The sequence below is a fragment of the Phaeoacremonium minimum genome (assembly GCF_000392275.1).
Source record: "Phaeoacremonium minimum UCRPA7 unplaced genomic scaffold PA7_03_scaffold_348, whole genome shotgun sequence".
Classification (NCBI taxonomy): Eukaryota; Fungi; Ascomycota; class Sordariomycetes; order Togniniales; family Togniniaceae; genus Phaeoacremonium; species Phaeoacremonium minimum.
Genome location: NW_006921252.1, coordinates 1 through 19,646, shown reverse-complemented (window position 1 = coordinate 19,646; position 19,646 = coordinate 1). Strand labels below are relative to the sequence as shown.

At 53.0% G+C, this 19,646-nt stretch overlaps 4 protein-coding genes across 4 annotated transcripts; all 4 read left to right on the top strand.

Annotated features, from left to right (window-relative positions):
- Positions 1 to 1,818: 1,818 nt before the first annotated feature.
- On the top strand, positions 1,819 to 4,585 carry UCRPA7_4420 (putative hexose transporter protein; the record flags this gene model as incomplete). Its single annotated transcript, XM_007916986.1, has 6 exons — positions 1,819 to 1,917; positions 2,295 to 2,692; positions 2,750 to 2,827; positions 2,888 to 3,370; positions 3,423 to 4,135; positions 4,191 to 4,585. 6 exons carry the CDS (start codon positions 1,819 to 1,821, stop codon positions 4,583 to 4,585), a joined length of 2,166 nt encoding a protein of 721 aa, XP_007915177.1.
- A 585-nt stretch (positions 4,586 to 5,170) lies between these two features.
- On the top strand, positions 5,171 to 5,639 carry UCRPA7_4419 (putative mitochondrial carrier protein; the record flags this gene model as incomplete). The annotated part of the gene is made up of 2 exons (XM_007917015.1): positions 5,171 to 5,502; positions 5,555 to 5,639. 2 exons carry the CDS (start codon positions 5,171 to 5,173, stop codon positions 5,637 to 5,639), a joined length of 417 nt encoding a protein of 138 aa, XP_007915206.1.
- A 2,055-nt stretch (positions 5,640 to 7,694) lies between these two features.
- On the top strand, positions 7,695 to 9,001 carry UCRPA7_4418 (putative mitochondrial carrier protein; the record flags this gene model as incomplete). Its single annotated transcript, XM_007917054.1, has 5 exons — positions 7,695 to 7,962; positions 8,058 to 8,276; positions 8,333 to 8,521; positions 8,583 to 8,735; positions 8,790 to 9,001. The coding sequence occupies 5 exons, from the start codon at positions 7,695 to 7,697 to the stop codon at positions 8,999 to 9,001; spliced, it is 1,041 nt and encodes a 346-aa protein (XP_007915245.1).
- A 1,745-nt stretch (positions 9,002 to 10,746) lies between these two features.
- Positions 10,747 to 11,846, top strand: UCRPA7_4417 (putative class ii aldolase protein; the record flags this gene model as incomplete). Its single annotated transcript, XM_007917002.1, has 2 exons — positions 10,747 to 10,876; positions 11,032 to 11,846. The coding sequence occupies 2 exons, from the start codon at positions 10,747 to 10,749 to the stop codon at positions 11,844 to 11,846; spliced, it is 945 nt and encodes a 314-aa protein (XP_007915193.1).
- Between the last annotated feature and the right edge of the window lie 7,800 nt (positions 11,847 to 19,646).

Genomic DNA, 19,646 nt, shown 5'->3' with positions numbered 1-19,646 from the left:
AACATGTCCAAACCCATTGAAACCACGTACCCGCTCCCCGACAGAAGTAAAAGTCGCCCTCACCGACTTGCCGACCTCTATATCTTGGCTTCCAACCAAGGCGAGCTAGGCCAACCCGTTTCCCCGCTATCCAAGTAATCGATTGGCATGTCAAGCCATTCTAGAGAGCTTTCCAGTGGACTACACAGCTCCAGAACATCTCTTTGGGGTGTCATTGGCCAACGGTTACAAGCCACTGCCACGAGCTTACGACTCCCTCAGCTTGGGTGTGGCTGTGCTTTGCAGGTGGCAAAAAATGGCTCCGCAGGCTGGCTCCGCCAACTGGATCGTTAGCACTGATCAACTTCCCCTCTAGGGTGCTTGAGAACGCTTAGACTGCTGTTGTTTTTAGTAATCGCAGACGTAGAGCCTCTTGCCAAATTGGCAACCTCTACGAGGACCATGGTCTAGGTCTCTTTTGAAGGTCGACTAGGTGTCAACTGCTGTTGTGCTGCCCGCAACCAGAGCCTCGCATGCGGCTTGTGGTCGATGGCAGCTGAGCGAGTGGCGTTGAAGACACGTTGACCTCTTGGCATTGCTTCTCATTGATCGAAACGCATGTGCATTAAATTTGCACTGCAATTTTAGCATCCCTAAAGGGCTTCTAAAGCCGGGCTTTCTCAGATCCCGCCAGGGTGTCATATACACCACATGCTAGTATCATGAATTCCCAAAAATCGACGCCGGACTGCACGGTACTCATATTTCATTTGGTGTGTAAGTAATGTCGAGGGATCAGAGATCAGCACAGGTAGAGGAGTGTCGGCACTATAGAGTGAAAGATTGTTCAGGCAACTCATCACTCCAAGTGTGACAAGGCACCTGAATAATCGACAGCTCACTAATAATTGCTTCTGTGCTATTACTCTTTGCTCTCACAGTCCTCTGAATAGATCTGCCTGAGGTATCTGCTGATGCTCAACAATCGCTACTCCTGGGACCTCGTTCCGTTGTCCGATATCCAATACGTAGAAAGATCACGTTACCATCTCGTAATTATTACGGCTGATTGTGAGACGAGCAAACTTCCTAAGATAAGCTTGGGTGCAAACTCTGAGAGATTAGTTGAGACTGGGCCTATCTGAAGAGACTTTTGCAAAATATAGATCAAGATCTTAATAGATCTCCGGCTGCGTTTTGGGAAGCAGTCCATTGGCTGGGGCGTTGCAATCCAACGGCAAGCCGAAAAGTCACGATGGCTGCCGCTACCCAGGTAGATAGGTAGGCGCTAGGCCAACCCCCACACGGGGGCTGCTTTCCAAGGCCGTTTTGCCTCGAATGCCAGATTGCGTCATAGCTCAACGACAAGTTCGCTCCTGAATCCACACACACACACACACACACACTCACACGATCCTCGTTGCCGGCTTGTGTAAAATAGGAAGAGGGGAAAGCTGGAGAAAGACGGGGTCGCGTGCAAGGCCTGAAGAGCCTCGGTCATGCCCAGCTGGGTAGGCTGTCAAGCTCATCTGACTCCATCTCATGCGGCCAAGGGGGTTGCCAATTGCACGAGATGTACCCCGACAGCATAATACCGGTCAGAGTTACATATCAAAGGCCCCCGAAACTCAACTTCACGAGTATGCTCTGGGCGGCAGACGGCGGCGCAGGGAAGCAACAGACTTCACCTGATCCGCTTTTGCGACAGCCCGCGTCAAATCAGCGCCCTTCTCTGGTCTTGAACTGCAGCGGTGAGATGCGTGGTGGAAGACGTGTGGAGAGGCTAAGGCTGCTGGCTTGACAGATCTGGTAGTGAGTGACCGCCGAATTTAATGGCTTATGGGCATTCTCCAGTGCAATCTTGGCTGGGACACGCCCGACAGCCCGCGCTGCGCGGATCCAGGAGACCCATCGGCTCCCCCAGAGCATACCAATACGGTAATACCTGGCCATCCCGTGTGCAACTGTGGTCTCCTGTGGTCAGGTCGCACCTTTTCCCAACTTTGGACACCCCAAAAGGGACCCTGTGATTGACTGGCCTGCACTGCTGGCTATCCACCGCAACGGCGTCGTAGCTCGTGCGTCCGCATCTCCCTTTTCCATTCCCTCTTCCACGTTACCATTCCCAGACAACCACGTTCTTTGCGGGAGTGCTGCCCGTTCCCAGCACATCACCATCCAAGATTCCTTTTTCCTCCAGCTCGAGGCCCCCCGCGAATATCCCCCTGAGAGCACTGCCCGGCCAGCATCGTGAACGCGGACACGAGCAGGCGACGTCATTGTTGGGCCGACAGCACTCGTACTCCAATTCGCAGGGAGCCCACCACGTCGACCGCCCGCACGCCTCCGATTCTGACTCCGACTTGGACTCGTGGACGGACACCGGCGACATCGCGGAGCAGCTTGCCGACGAGGACCCCCTGCGCAACCGCCTCAACGACACGCTCGATGACGAGATCCTCGCTGGCGTTCTGAAGAGACACCCCAAGCACCATTACCCCAACAAGAAGCACGTCCGCATCGACGCCGAGTCCAGCCGCGGCCGTCACGCACGCGACCGGCACTCCCCCTACCAATCTGGAGTCGTTAGTAAAGAGGCAATTGAGATCCCAGACGTCGCTGCTCGAAGAGTTTCTAGAGCAGAACGCATTCTGGCCACAATCATGTCGGGAGGAGGGAGTTCCGTTCATGGCCTCACCGGCAAGCCCTTGATGTGAGATCTCCTAGGTCTCCCCCAAGACTATCCCATCGATACTAATCTCCTGTCTAGCTATTTCACAAGTATCTTCGTCTCATTAGGCGTTTTTTTATTCGGATATGACCAAGGTGTGATGTCCGGTATTATCACGTACGTTCCTCACCTATAGGCCACCTATCTTGTATGTACCTTGACTAACGTGTCGTCCAGCGGTCCATACTTCCTAGATGCCTTCAATCACCCCTCGAAGGCCTATGTAGGCACCATGGTAGCCATCCTAGAGGTTGGTGCCTTTATTTCATCTCTAATGGTCGGCCGGATTGGCGATATCATCGGCCGTCGAAGAACAATTCTCTATGGCTCCATCATCTTCTTCGTTGGCGGCGCCTTGCAGACAGCTGCGACGACGATGACCATGATGATGGTGGGCAGAATCATTGCCGGTCTCGGTGTTGGTTCCCTCTCGACGATTGTTCCCGTGTACCAGTCCGAAATCTCTCCGCCCCACAATCGGGGTAAGCTGGCTTGCATTGAGTTCTCAGGAAACATCATCGGCTACACGACATCTGTCTGGGTCGATTACTTCTGTGGGTTTATCCAGAGCAACTACTCCTGGCGGCTGCCACTGTTCATGCAGTGTGTCATGGGCGCGCTGCTAGGTCTAGGAAGTCTGGTTATTGTCGAATCTCCCAGGTATGCTCCATTTATAACCTCATCAAGCTAGAATATTGACAGACGACCCCAGATGGCTGCTTGACAATGACCATGACGAGGAAGGCATTGTTGTCATTGCCGACCTCTATGGTGGCGGTGATATTCACAACCACAAAGCTCGAGAGGAATACCGCGAGATCAAGATGAATGTTCTGCTTGCACGACAGGAAGGTGAGCGCACGTACGCCGAGATGTTCCGCCGGTACAGGACTCGTGTTTTCATCGCGATGTCCGCCCAAGCTCTTGCTCAGCTCAACGGTATCAACGTAATCTCGTATTATGCTCCATACGTGTTCGAGTCCGCTGGCTGGGTGGGCCATGATGCTATCTTGATGACGGGTATCAACGGCATCACGTACTTCCTATCCACGATCCCACCTTGGTACATCGTGGACACCTGGGGTCGCCGCGTCATTTTGCTCACTGGAGCGGTTGCCATGACGGTTTCACTCTCCATGATATCCTACTTCATATTCCTCGACATCCGGGCCACGCCGACTCTTGTTGTAGTGTTCGTGATGATCTACAACGCCGCCTTTGGGTACTCTTGGGGACCAATCCCCTGGTTGTACCCTCCCGAAATTCTGCCGTTGACCATTCGATCTAAGGGCGCATCTCTGTCAACAGCTACAAACTGGGCATTCAACTGGCTTGTCGGTGAGATGACACCGATTCTACAGGAGTGGATCAAGTGGAGGCTGTATCTGGTGCATGCATTCTTCTGTGCTACTAGTTTTGTCATTGGTAAGTCTTGAGAGGTTTGATGTCCAAAGCAAGTGTGAAAACTGATTTTTTGCAGTCTACTTCATCTACCCAGAGACCAGTGGTGTCCGGCTCGAAGATATGGACTCCATCTTTGGCGATGCCAGCACAGCAATGGGAACTCCGGCCACCATGGGCACTCCTGCTATGGGACCTCAGTCCGGAGCTCTTGTGCGGTCTGGCTCTCCCGTTCCATCTCTCGACATCCGCGGCCGCCCCTTGCTGGGCCCATCAAACAACTTCCCGGGTCTTGACATTGACCCGCCTCATGTACCCATCGTGGACGGAAAGCCTCAGTTGGGGTCTCAGAGCGAGAGGGACGGTGGTATTGCCGGATGGATTTCAAGAGTCGTTAGCCGCACGAGATCACCAGGAAGTGCATCCACGCGCAGCGGAAGATACGCACCACTGCGTTCCGAGAGAGAGGACTAAACGAAACGATACGACCATGGGTGGAAAGCAACGGACACATGGCCATGATTAGACCATATTGCATATAGAAAGGCGCTCATGTTCCCGGAGAGAAGAGTGTAGCCCACGGGGGTGTGACGAGGTTCCAGAGGCAGGACCAGGCATAGACTTGCCATGTCTCAAACGCTCCCAGTGTCATGGGATGCTGCGAGCGTTTGTATTAATAGAGATGGGCAATTGGGTCTCCGCATTGGATACGCGCGGATAACATTCGGAATGCAGATTTAGGGCGCAGTCTAAGCGCTATGTATAGGGCAAATTTCAGACGCATTTACATTGATATATGTATCCTCGCAAGTGAAAAGGGATCTTATAAGTAGAATAATTATAGCTCGTGACAAGTGAAATGAAAAGTGAAGTGGATGGCTGAGAACTATCAGCGTTCTTCAAGGGGTTAAGGTAGTCCTTGCGGATCTGGTGGCCGGTGCTTCTTTGTTATTGGCACTTACCTCAGGCACTTCACATCTCCATATAAAATCTCATAACCTATATCTCCTTTCATCCACCACAACTCAACTTCGAAACCACACGGATCAACAGGGCTTCATGTCAAACGAGGAGATTATCCGCGCCTACCGGCACCTGTACCGCGGCTTGCTGCGGGCAGTACAGTATTCCAAGCCGGCACGCTTCGTGGCCCGCGACCAGCTGCGCGCGGCGTTCCGCGAGAAGCAGGCGGCGCCGGCGGTGCTCGACCCCCGTGCCGTATACCGGACGATCCTGTTCCTCAAGGCCGCGGCCGTCGAGGCCGGGCTGGAGCACAAGATCCTGCAGAACCTGCTGCGCACGGCGCACGCCCGCCAGCACGAGGTGCGCGCGCGCAAGTGGTCGGTCATCGCGAAGGAGGCGCGGGATGCGCAGGGGAAGCCGAAGAAATCGTTAGTTTTTTTCATCTCTCCCCCTCTGCATTTGGCTGACGTCTATGTTCAGAAACACGATCAAAGATACGGCATATCAGCATTATGAGATGACGATTGCTATGCTCAACAAGACCATGGGCCTGTGTCTGCGCTGAACGAGCTCCCCAGTCATCTCTAATCGACCCCAAAGTGCCGAGCTACCGGGGCCAAGCCGGCTCAGTTGGCCGATCCGGGGAGCTCATGTAGGGCAGCATACACAGCAGTCACATTCAGCACCGAGACGAGCATCACGTAACCCCCATTTATGCCCTACTTTGCGCCTGTTGTGCTCAAAATGGACAACTACTGGTACAATGAGCTGCGATTGGCCAGTGCGGTCTTCCCGAAACGGTCTGGAGAGCTTCCTATAGCAAAAGTCTAGTCAGATCCTGCGATCCTCCTCTTTGAGCACTTGATTCCTATCGAACAAGAATGCAGCGACGTATGTCAGATCATGAGAGCAAAGGCAGTTAGGGGCTGGGAGACTGAAGAAGATTCAAGAAAAGGGCATGTTGGATTGCATGTGCTATGCTAAGACTGTGAGACCTGCAGGTCTCGCGCGCGGGGAATAGCATTGTTGATCGTGGACTGATGGACACCAATACGAACCCCCAGTCTCTCTTCGCCTTGCTCCACAGCCGGTGTGGCAGGTTGCTTAGCATACCCGTAATCGAATGACAGTTCATTGGCCTTCCCTTGGCTGTGCTACACTCCCTGTACGGATTCGTTGCTTGTCTGCCGTTGCCGCCTCAGGGTCCATCGCGGCTCGCTCGCCCGTTTGGGGGTCGAAGCTGGGGTCTTGCATTTGCAAATCATGCTCATACCGTAAATGCAGATAGACACCTATGGATGTTCTATTCAATTCCTGCTCAATTTGTAGCCCGTCGGGCGGGAGAACGAGAAGGGCAATTGTGAGACGTTGGGAGTTGGCACAGGCTGCTGCAGGCCGGTGATCTTTAATAGAGCCTGGCTGCAAGCATGACGTCGGCAACGAGCAACGAGCGCTGCGCAGCCGCTGTTCACGGCCGACCTGCAGCGATCCTCTACCACACAGCAGCTGCAGTGAGTTAGGTTGAGGTCAGGCCATGGCTTTCTCCTGAGAGATAAGGGATGAGTAGCGGACAATGGACAAAACGTCTGTTGGGTTAGCTGGTCAACCAATTGCTCTGAGTCAGTCTGCCCCAAGGTTCCTGCGTAGTAGACATAGGTGCTGTGCTGGACACATGCATCGGCTTACCTCCTCTCGGGTTAGGTACCTATCCAAAGCTACAAGCCAGACTAAGCCAAGCAGAAGGGATCATCCTCGTCACGGAACATATCTGACTGAGCCGCTGTGAATTGTCCATCTTTCTGTTATCAGCTTGTGATACATCCTCTCTACATTGCACTTCACCACCTGCAGGTAGGTAATTCAGTGAGAGGTCTCCTGTGATGGCCCATCGGACGATATCCCGGGCCAAGTAAGGTCCTTAAGGCAAGGTAGGTATCTATCGCATAGTATCTATCTATCTCAATTGTAGAGAGATCTTCGTCATAGGGAGGTGGGGTGGGGTGCCCGACAGCAGTGTGGCCAACCAGGTGCTCAGAAACGGAGGGAGCTTCTTTGTACATTTCAACCCCGCAATCAACTGGTCACAGCACTGCAGCACCTACGCTACTGTTAAGCCTTTCCCTCACCACATACATACGTGCCACACACACACCACCACTCACACACCACAGAGAAGACGCTCACACACACATGCACCAGGTCGTCCAACCGATTGTACTTTGATCTGGTAGGACGGCGATACCAATTCTGAGGAGACACTCTCCTTCCCTTCCCCTCCCTCTACAACATCCCCTCTAGGACCTCTTTTCTCAATCCCTCCCGACAAATCATACGACTAATACTCTCACCAAAGACAACCCGGCCGGATTCAACGCATCGAGGACAGCCTACCCTCACTGGAACACCGCACGCGTCGCGGGGTTCTTCATGGACCTTCCCTTACTGGCAACTGGCCGTACCGCGACCGCATTGAGGACTCTGGTCTTAGGCTCCGCCGAGACCATTGTCTAAAGGCGGCTGCTGAGAAAGGCCAACAACCGAGTTGCCGCGGGAAGAGATGACAGCGACGGCCGAGCAGACCCACGTCCAAGATGGTATCAAACTGCAACCGCCGCCGAGAATGCCTCAATACGGCAGCAGGGATCGAGATAGGGGACGAGAGAAAGATCGGGATCAGAATGAGCAGCACCAGCGCCCCGCGGGGCAGAAGCGCTTCATCAAGCGCTACCGCACCGAGGTCGCCGCCAGTGCTTCGAGTGTCCTGTCGACGGTGTCTGCATTCCCTCTCGATAGTGTGAAGACACGCATGCAGACGTACAAGTACGCAGGGTTTTTGGACTGCGTGCGCCATACTTACCAGCAAGAGAAGCTGAGAGGTTTCTTTCGAGGTACGAGCGTCCCTTGTCCCTTCGAGCGCAGTCTCCGTCCCGGTCCACGGAATCTTGAACCTCATTGCTAATCATCTACCCATGGGGTCCTATAGGCGTAACTGCCCCAATGGCAAGTGTGACGCTCGTCCGAACCGTCTCCTTCTCGATCTATCAACGCTCTAAATACGCCTACTCCGACTGGCTCAAGAAAAATTTCGGAATCGATGTGCTGGGGCACGTCAACAAGAGGGGGACATATCCAAACCTGTCCTCAATTGCCTGCTTTGGCGCGGCCGGTGCCACAGCTGGCTCATGCATCACGTTGATAGCTTGTAAGTGATGAGAGAGTCAAATCAAAGGTGCCTTCGCTGACTTTTGCCTCGCTTAGGCCCCTTTGAGTTGACCAAACTGAGTGCTCAAGTCTCGGTCCTCTTGGCCGACAAGAAGAACTGCCCCGAGCCTCAGAGTCAAAAGATTGCGGCGAGCTATCAGAATAAGGGGACTTTCAAGACAATGAGAAATATTGTCAAACACCGCGGACTCGGGGGCCTGTACACAGGCTTCAACCTGCATCTTTGTAGGACTGCCCTTCAGATTAAAGCCTGTCGTGGTTTCGGGAAAGCTAACGTCTTGGCTAGTGAGAGATACGCTTGGCACTGGCATATACTTCATGACCTACGAGAGTAGCAAGCAACTTCTGACCACATTCGGTGGTGATGGGACACATTCCAACCCTCTCGCTGTCCTGGTCGCTGGTGGTCTCTGCGGTATTGTCTCATGGGCAATGATTTGTAAGTCAAGCCTTGGCACCCCTTTCCCATAGCCACCCAGCCTAACAAGAGTAGATCCCATCGACTCGGCCAAGAGCATATATCAGCGAAACTGCCTCATGTACTCGAAAGGACAGAAAGTCAAGCCGGTGAAGATCGAATTCTTCCGAAAGCAGATGTACCGCGGTCTCGGCGTGTCCATGGGCCGCTCCTGCGCGGTCAATGCGATATTTTTCTCCTCCTTTGAGTTCTTGAAGAAGCGCATCAATGCTCTCGAAGATCATTGAAGTCAGCTCAATCACTGTGACAGCATGTTTGGCGGCTCATTCATACGTTTCTTGTGATTTACTTTACAGAACCAAAGTTGTATAAACTTGGTCGGCTGCATACAAAGGGAAATGTGGCGTTCGAACGGTTCACGGTCTGGTTGAGAGTGTGTGAGCTATCTGTGGACGAAGGCTCGGGTCTGTCGCTATCCAGGGCCGTGGGGAACACTTCGTCTGGCTTACGTGTAAGTTTCGGCACATTTGATAGCATTGGGTTTCTAGTTTACGGGCCGACTGGCCGGCGAAATATGAAAAAAGATCTAGATGAATATTTGCTTGATCAAACACGTGGTCTACGTCGAGGTGTGGTTATACTTCTTGCTCGGCTCAGTGACATGCATCGGAATTCTTCCTCCGGATAAGACATACCTTAGGCTCTTCACCGTGAAGGGTAAACTTGAGATCTGAAGGGTAGTGAGTGCTGTCTTGAGCTTGTGAGCACTCAACGACTTTTGGGACCCAGCATGACATCTCATATGAGCAACTGTCGATACTATGGTTCTACTCTGAGACCATAAGTTGCTCTCAAAAGGCTATGGAACTGAACACGGCCTAACTTCCTTTATAAGTCCGAAAGATAAATATTACGTAAGTCTCATTGCAATAGAGAGAAGAGGCTCGAACACCGTAGCCAGGCTTACAGAGTGTTGATCATCAGAATCACAGATAGCAGCTCACGAAATTTCGTAGTCGGAACAACTAATTCCATAGGACTCAATCAGAAGCCTTTTAACCCTGGATCCACTCGGCATACTGAATAGCCTCTTGGTGACCTTTCAGCATACCGGGACGTCTTGAAAATACAGCACTTTTGAAGACCTTAAACCCGATGAGAATTTTACTCAATTTGATTCAAGAAACCCCTTATAATGATGGCCGACAGACAGGTGCCTCGCACAGTATCGAGTGAGAGTGGTTGAGAGCCATACAAATGAGCTTCTAGGGCCTACGACTCTAGCTCGTGATGGACATCCCATCTGCATATATCAGGGTTGGTAGCTCGAATTTCAATTCTCAATGGCTTCGAAGTCCAAAGCCGGCAGATGAAAATTGTGGTTGTCTTTAAACTTGCAAGTAAACTCTGGATCGTCGGTCTCACTCTAGGGATTGATGAGTCTGCTCATAATATCGGAACTCATGCCTTGACAACTTGCTGTTGCCTTTATGTCGTTGCTTCACCCTACAAATTTCTCTTTCAAGCACAATTGATCTTCAGAAAGGGCTTGCCAAGTCATGTTTTCTCAACTCGGGATTCTGGGACACAAGTGGCTTGAGTTATAGTTTACTCTAAAGACTAATAACCGATTAGACTAGAGTAGAACTGCGGATGGAATCAGCTGTTATCAATAATGCCATCGCCACACTTACAATGTCATTGATGATTGTAAGCTGGGAAGCTATCAAGGCTATCTTCAGAACTCTAGGGTCTCGCCACGCTATCAATTCGGCGTGCCTTCCCCTCTCAGGGTGGACCTCCGGGACCGGCAGACCCGCAACGGCGACCTACCAGCGCGCTCCGAATGTAAGACGGCATGCCTTTTAGTCTTATCTTAACCTCTGTTCATGCCCGAGACCTCAAAATCTTTGCCGACCACACTAACGACGAATTCACAAGAAGCGACAGCCTCAGATTCGTATCCGACAAGAGCAAAGGACGCGTAAAGATTCAGCTCACCTCAGATAGAAGAGAATACACACGCAGCAACATGGCCCCCTCAGCAATCAGGGAGTCCTTCGAGTCCACCACTGCTGTGGCGGTGAAGAAGCAGGATGTTCCTGAAGTCGAGCATGAGAAGACGCCGCTAGAGGCCATTTCATTGGGAGAGGTTCTGCCAGGTGAGATTCAAGGTTTCCTCTGAGGTAGCATTGGTGATCGTTGTACAATAGGAGTGGCTGGAAAAAGATGGCGTTTGGGAATTTTCAACTCACTCAAGGAATTCACATCTACAGAAATTGACGTCCTCATGGCGTGAGACTTACTGTTGTATCAGGCATTCCCACATTCCCCTCCTTCGCCGAGGAGAGAAGGCATATTCTGATTCACATGGCCGCGACCTTCAGGCAATGGGCGCATCAGAACTATGCCGAGGGCCAGTCCGGACACATCTCTGTCCGCGACCCAGAATTCCCGGCGGTGATGTGGATGAACCCGCTAAGCAAACATTATGGAACACTCACCGCCGGCGACATGCTGCCCATCGAGATCGAGACGGGCCGCATCGTCGGCGGCAACCCGAACAAGACGACGGGGCGCCGCACCGCCAACTTGGCCGGCTACTTCATCCACTCGGCGATCCACAAGCGGCGGCCGGACATCCACGCCATCTGCCACGCGCACACGGCCGCGGGGCGTGCGTGGTCGGTGTTCGCGCGGCCGCTGGACATGCTCACGCAGGACGTGTGCAACTTCCACAACGCGCACGCCGTGTACGCCAACTACGGCGGCATCGTGTTCGCGACGGACGAGGGCGAGCGGATCGCCGAGGCGCTGGGCCCGCACAACAAGGGCGTCATCCTGATGAACCACGGCCTGCTGACGGTCGGCGCCACCGTCGACGAGGCCGGCTTCATGTTCGGCCTGCTCGAGCGCTCGTGCGCCATCCAGCTGCAGGTCGAGGCCGCCGCCGCCAACGGCCTCGAGAAGCGGATCATCAGCGACGAGGAGGCGGCGTACAACTGCAAGATGGCGAGCGAGAAGCACGCCCTGTACCGGGAGGCGCAGCCGGACCTCGAGCTGGAGTTTGAAAGGGTCGGCGGAGCGGAGGTGCTGGCCAGGGGTTTTGAGACCCTCAAGATCGAGCTATGAGTCTGCACGCATGCTCGTTGTGTTCTGATGAATTTATGGAATTGGTCTGCGGGAAGCATAATCATTCATTATGGCTCACGATACAAGGGGCCCACACTTGCATAGACGATGATTACGCCGTACACAACGAAAAGAGTTGCACATAAGACTTGTGCTGTCCTCGATGTGAGACATGGAGAGAAAATTTTTTTCCACACTTGCTACCTGTTACGTGAATTGTGATCGCCAAGTGTAACAGGCTGGACGGGGCATGGCATGGTTGGCAGGAATGGAAGAATTTGCAAAGAGGCAGAGACGGCATGCATTCTCGCACAATCACAGACTCGTCTGGCTCCCCGGGCCCGGTGGATCTCAACTCCACCTGGAGGCGTAAACAAAGAGAGGTGTTGATGTAGCCATGATTGTCTTGGATCGCGAGACCCCCGGAGGTGAGCCCTGAAGGATGAGGAGACAGTAATAGTAATTGTGACTCAAACTATCCTGGAGCTTCTTGGGGCTACTGACTGCTCGACCCCCACACGAGGGATGAAGCAAATGAAGCGGACCCTGAATTCCAAGGGCGTTCTGCTAGCCTACGTAGACCTGGCTAAGACCGAGACATGGCATCTAATGCCGTTGAGTAGAGACGGCACACCGGAGCCCGTTCCAAGGCCAAGGTGTCGATGGACAGACAGGCACTTCCGCTCTAGGTGGAGTGTAGTGTAGCCAGCTCGACGAACAGTTGTCCCGTTTGGAGAGACACGGCCGAAAACAGCGCTTCAACATTCCACAGATCTTCTGAGCTGGGTCATCATTCTCCTGCCATCCGTCTGTCATCGAACAGGAGGCGCTGAGACACGCAGCTAAAGCACTGCATGTCGAACACATGGAAATTTTAACAGGTCGAGGAATCACAGCGAAGAACAGAGAAGAGACAGCCGGAGATGGTGCAAACCTGAGAAACGCCATCGAGGAATCTAGATGCATGGGTGGCTTGCATTCTGTCTTGACTCCTGCGGTCCTGAGCCTGCACTCGTCGTCCCTGGATCTTCGATGTGCTGGCGCATCTCCATTCTCCAATGATGCGATCAAGGCCGCCAGAGCTGACATTTGACAGCCGCACCATGGCACTAAGGCAGGCTAGACAGTCAGTCAGCCAGCCAGCCAGCCAGCCCAGTTTCGCCAGTCCACTCCACTCCGCTCCACAGATGAAGTTGCCTACTGGAGCCCTGGGGGCCAAGCCGGACGACGACAGACGAACACGTAGGGCGGACTAGGCTCTAGTTCCCGCAGTAGCTTCCGCTGCCTTGTTCAATGCAACCTCTCCACCACGACCAGTCATACACTTTTCATGCTCACGGTCCCAGTCCAGTCATCAGCAAGGAAACTTTTCACGAGCTGCCTGGTCCTGTCGGCGTTGTCCCTTTGGAAAAACTGTTCCTGGGGTGTTGAGAGAAGGTCCCCGCTCAGGGGCCACAATTCTGTGCCAGTCTGGTCGCTTCCCGTGCTGCCGAGCCCTGTGCAGAGTTTTCTGCCCATTGTTTGATGATGCGGCAGAGTCTGCTCAAGTTACACATGTTGAGGCGGCTTTTTGACTCACCCACCCAGGCGGGATCCGCAGCAGGCAGGGTTCACACAGATCGCAATCGTACCGTGCGTGCCCTGGCCCTAGGTGCCGGTAGCCCTGCAAATCAGGGCGGACAGTGTCAGACAGCGCAGCTTGGTGGACATATGGACGTCCAGTGCCTGAGGCTGCGTCACCAGCGACGAGCCGCCTCTAGGAACACTTCAGGTTCATTGCACGTTCGATGAGCCAGCCCCAGGCCCTTCATCGGGGTACCTTATCCCTAGGTTAGACATGGCGGCCGCGAACTCGCGGCTGAGACAGCGCTGGAAAAGAGCCGAGAGGAAAACTTTCTGAGAAGAAAAAAAAGCCAATGCCGTACACGCAAGCCACCGGACGAGGATCCGAGCATTAACTTAGCCCTCACACCTTGGCAGGCTCGTCCGCCTCTGAAGCCGGGCGAGGCATTTGTTTTGGTTTTCGGCAGCCCTCCTGGACAGATCCATAAATGCCTCGTACTGGGAGTGACTGACACCTCTGGCATGAAGTGGGCTGATCCTGTGAGCCAAAAGGCGAATTACAATTCCAAGACAGCGACTCCCGGCAGTAGAAGTGGAAATCCGGACGTCTCATTGTCATTTGAAGAGGGATGGGGATGTCGTTCCGTTTGGACGAACCCCCGGACCGGCAGCGGAGACAGGCCAAACCCCCAGTGAACAACAACAAGAAGTGAGTTCGGCCGTACCTGGGATGGCCCCGGCAGGAGCCGAGATCATCGTCGATGAGCAGGTTCCACTGGAACACCTGCCGTCAAACCTTGATGGGCCTCTTCTCTCTCTCTCTTCCCCACTGCGGTTGTTTCGAGTTGCAGTGAGCTGGCGCAAACAGACATCAATGCAAATTGCGGGTGGACCGCTCAATCTTCTGTTAGCGAGTGGTTGAGCATGCTTTTTGCGTCGTGTCCCGTCAGAAACTCTGCTGCTTGTTTCCCTGATCCCTCATCCTCGTCCTCTCATAGCCTGATATCTGAAGTAAGAAACGCGTGATGGAGATCAATCAATATAAAAAATTATCCGAACGCCTATTGCAAGGACCCCTGTCGATAAACTGAGCCCTACTGAGTCCCCAGCGCCCCAGTACCCTGTTGGGATCCTCCGGCAGCGAGGGCGACACGCCATTCGTTCTGAGATTGATGACAACCAGGTCTTGAAACCAGAGGGAAGTTGGGGTGCCAAAACGAGATTCAACAGAGGGACTGTGTAATAGGTGGTGCACCAGCACTGGAGGCCTGCTGGGCTAGATTGACGACTCTCTCGTTTCTCTGCTGCTGGGAACGGCGCCATATTGGCCACTGACCATTGCACCCCCCTCTAAGTATGCGTGTTATGCCTGCTGATAATCACGGCTATTATCAAGAGCACATATTCTCATTTATGCCAGATAAATCAAGGAAATCCCACGCTTTCTAAATGACAGTGATATTGCATCAGACTTTAGTAACGTCGCCTCTGACAGCAAAGGTTGCCTGAATTAGTTGCATTTTGATGATTATGGTTCACACACTGTAGTTCAAGGTGCAGATGTACTGCAATGTAGGGAGTCTGGAATCCTCTCGAGATGCCCTCCAACCCCTGCCAATCTCGGTCAGTACGCTCACAGCCTGTCCTGACGTGTAACTCGTCCCACGTCAGCCAGCCCGGCGGCCAATCTGCTCAGCGCTTGTACGATGGGTGATGGCCCTGTGCCTGGTAAGGCAACGAACGGGGTGTACCGCGGGACAACGAAATTTTTTAGTACCAGAGGGCTGTGGCACTGGCAAAAGCACAACAAGAAGATGAAACAGAGATCGTCGAAGCCGAGGCCGTCAGAGGCCATTGTGTTTGGATTCGCTCCCTTTCGATGAATGGAGATACTTTTGGATCAGTCTCGATCGACGTCATCTCGTCATCGACTGTCGTGCGTGTCCCGAGCGAGGGGGGGGAAGTGGTGACATTGCCCAGAGTCTGAGCAAACGGGCTCCAGCGATTGCGTGCCTGCTCGTGACCGAGAGGAGACGAGCCAACACCATACGTGCAGAGAATTTCCACCATGTGTAATTAATTAACTTATTACGCCTGCCTCAGATCGTTCGTTTCAACGTGCATTGAGTGCATGCTCGCACCTTTTGTGGTATAATCTGTACGTAATGTGCTGCGCTGCTCTGCTCCCTCCTGCGGCAAATGAATGCCCAGGACTTGGACTGGGCAGGACAAATTCCAAGAGACCTGCCGGGCATGCCATTATTACTTTACTGTACCGTACAGTACAGTACACCTAACGTACTGACTGACGTTCAATCTCCGCATCTGAAACAGGCCCTGACTGGCCACGGAAGGCGGATGCTGATTGGCTGCGCCCCTGGGATTATGCCAACAACGAACAGGAAACCATTTCATATCTTGTAACCGCTTCCGGCAGGCGTCTTGGGAAGTGAAGCGTAGTTACTGCATAGTAGCTCCTCCTCATCTTCCTCCTGCTGCTGTCAGCAGAGAGGCGTATGGATGGATGGGATCGATGAATGGTGCAAAAGGATTAGTCAAGGAAAATGGATGTCAATGCCGAAGCCGACTTGACAAAAACCTGGGGTAATACCCTCGTACAGCATAGGGTAGGGGGGCATAGTATGGCATAGTACGCGTGATTAGCTCCCTCCTCTTCCCCTCATTCTTGATGCTTCGGTAGTCAAGAAGTCGTCGTCTCATCAGTCAGTCAGTCAAGTCGGTCATTCATTCATTACTCTTAGGTAAATGTCAGGTAACTAACTATGGATAAGGAAGGCCAAGTGCAAAAACTGGGGAGGGGCGTGACTCCGGGAAACCCTCTTTTCTTGGTGGTGCTAACGTTAAGACTCGCTCGCTGGCTTGGTTTTTGCGGACTGCGGGGAAGCGAAGGGCCCAGCGAGACGCCGTCGTGCTTAGCATGAAGCCTAAAGGCTGCTACAACGTAAAACACCAACTGACCGAGTGGTGCTAGGGCGGGTTAGAGATGGGGGCCTGCGAGGGGGCGTGACATGGAATTTCAGGAATAACGCAAGAAATAGCATGTTGTTATGGGAGAACAGGAGACGTGGAGAAAGGTACAGTGCAGTGTAGTGTAGTGTAGTGTAGTGTAGTGCATTGCCGTGCAGGGCCGTCATGATGAGAAATGTGCAATTTATCTGTCCACATCACATCACTGCCATCTCTTGTCTCTCACTCTCGTGCCTCCATCTCCAGCTCCCGTTGGCCAACCTGGGGCGTTATGCAATGCCAAGTGGAACTTTTGTAACTGTTAACTTTTTCCTGGTGACCACGATGCCGCTTCCCGTGGCGTGTGTGTCTGTCTGTGTAGGTGCTGTACTGTATGTCCCACGGACTTCCCACCCTCCTCTGCCCTCTCCCCTGCCTCTCCCTTTCTCCCGTGCCTTGGAGCCGGGTTGCTGCCCGTCTCTCTATCTCTCTCTCTGTCCCGTCCGTGGGTGTTGCGTGGGCGGTGGGTGCTCTTTGTTTTCCCAAAAGGAAAAGGAAACCGGCCGGACTTTGATTGAGCGTCAAAGAAAGGAGCCGTCAAGACAAAGAGACACAAAGGCCCAGCTCATTCAATTGTCTGCCGCTCGAGTAGAGGGGCCCCAGTTCTCTTACTCACAAAGAAGAAAAAGTCTAGACACTACGGAACTCCAGCTTAGACTACCTACCAGCTACCTAACCTGCTAGTGGGAAGAAGGGGGCAATATCAGCTAAGGGAAACCTTAAGTTCCAGAAGGCAATAACAAAACATCCAGTAGTAAGGCGCAAGGGGAAGTTGGGGCGAGGTGGAAACGGCCGCCAGAGTTCCCACAATAATTTAGTTTTTCCTTCACTCCCAGGGAGCCAGGCCAGTCACTCACTGCCTGCTGTAAGGCACACGCTAGACTAATGACACTGTCTTTGGTGTGCTCTGGTAGTCTGGCTGGGCTCACTGAGGCTCACGTCATGGCGCGGAGCCGGACTCGAGAGGGAGAATGGAGAAAACGGGGCCAACAAGGAACAAAAGTTCCCAAGGCCTAAAGTGGACCCAGCCGCTGGTAGCACGCCATCCAGCTCTGTCGTTCGTTTTTTTCTTTGGGCGAAACCGTCTAGCAAGTGGCAGTTAGTGCTACTGTAGTCCTACCCAAACGCTCCCCTCCAAGAAAGCAGCTGCAATGTATGTCTGCAACCGCCCTGGCTCTAGGTGGATGTGGGGAATTAGGTAGCTTGCAGGCAGCGCCGTTGTTGGCTCACCAAGGTATTTTTCACTTGCCACCCTCTCTTAGTGAGTGATCCTTGGGCAGCATCCGATGTGTGCCTATTGGAAGAGAATGGGGAGAGGACCAACATGCAAAGAGAGGCGCGGTAAGGGAAAAATGCGTACAGTACATAGGCGGGGCCTTTTGAGTCTGAGGTTAAGGCAGGTTGGTCAATAAAGCGGACCAAGCCAGTGGTCAATTGGCTGAGCTCCTGGGGTTGCGTGTCAATGCCCATTGGCGCCGGTATTTGATTGAGAGACATGGTAATCACAGGCAGGAACGGAGGAGCCAAGTGCTGCTGGTGAAAACGTTTTTTGTGGTGGGCCAGTTTGAAACTGAATTTCCATTTCATCACTGACCTATCCCGAGACGGGACACAGTCGAGTGTGCTGCTAAGGTAGTTTGCCCTAGATATGCCTTCCTCCCAATGTCTGCCCAAGCAAGCCCTTCCCAGTATCCCCACTGGGCGATGGTGTGAACAATTGATTTTCCCTTGGGAGTACAGCAGCCATTCTGACATGATCGTTAAAAAACATATTGGTATCACAGACAGACAACAGTTGTCGTGCCGACTTCCAACGCCAGTTCCATCCCATAGTAGTCCGTTCCATAGCCCGCTTCCCGGGCTCAAACAGTTCGCTATGATAAGCACCCTTGATAAAAAGAAAAGAAAAAATCCTAGCGGCTGCGACCAAATGTCAATGCTCTCTTTGTAGCAGATGATGATATGATATGATGAGGTTCCCCCAGAGCGTTGCGTGGTACAGAACAAGCAAAGTGTGTCTCCATCCAGTCTCCGGGTTAGACGCCTTTCGTCAAAGCCAGATTGTTCAAATCAAAATCCCAAACCGTGTGTTGGCCAAACTTTTTATAATGCTGTGCTCCGAGTTGATGCTTTTTTTGTGTTACATAAAACAACCGATAGCAGAACAACGAGTATTTGCTAAGTATCGAGGAAGAAGAGAAGAGTGGTCGAGATGTGTCATTGTTGTCGTTTCGAGTGGGGTATAAAGGAAAAAAAGTCAAGGTGTTTGCGTAGATTGGCGTCCATCGGCGCCGTCGTCAAAGTACGAAGCTTTAGTATGATCGTCGTCGTTGTGACCGGACGTTCTCGAACGAGCTGGCATATGCCAACAATTCCTTCCTCGCCTTCTCAGAGAGTTGTTGGGCGGCATCGGCACCGGCTGAGGAGCTGCTCCTCATCGAGCACAGGCTGCTGTGAGAGCTGGAAGGAGAGAGGATTCGGTTGGGAGGTGTGAGGGAGTCGTTTCGCTTGGTTGATGATGTTTGGGTGGTGGAGCCATACGGCTGTCGGGTCGTGAAGTCGTAGGCAGGCGAGAGGTAGAACTTGGTGGAGGATGTTGCCGGCTTAGAGAACGACCACGGGTAGCTTGAGCCGGTGAAAGATGGCGAGCTCGGCCCCGAGCTCGTTGTTGACGAGGTGGTCTCGTAGTCGGCGAGCCTGCAAGACTCGGAACAGTACGTAGTACCATCCGTCTGCTTGTCGCAGGTCAAGCAGAAAGCGTGTGCCCAGTCGGAAGACATTGTGAGGAGAGTATTGATGTGTTGGTGTGTGAAGAGAGTAGAGTTGATAAATGGAGTTTGTCGAGTCAAGTACGAAGGCTCCTACACAGTAGAAGTCGTTCTCAACTCAAAGAGCTAGTTGTCGTCGACGCCGGCGAGGGTGTCGAGGGAAGCAGGCTGGTGAGAGACACTCAATCAGGCTGGACCGAAGGTGAAGAACTGCGAGGCAGACTAAGAGTCGAAGATGAAAAGGGATTGCAGGCGAAGATATCACTTGCGAGTTGTTGGTGAGCAGAGTGAAGGGGCCCGAGACGAATCCAAGGCCTGTTGGAGAGCGAAGTTGAGGAGGTTGATATGGAGGAGAAGAGAGGAGGAGGCATGGTTCTTTTGTATGTCTGGATGGCTTGGAAGGTGGATGGGTCACACAGCCTGGCCCCCCCCCCCCCCCCCC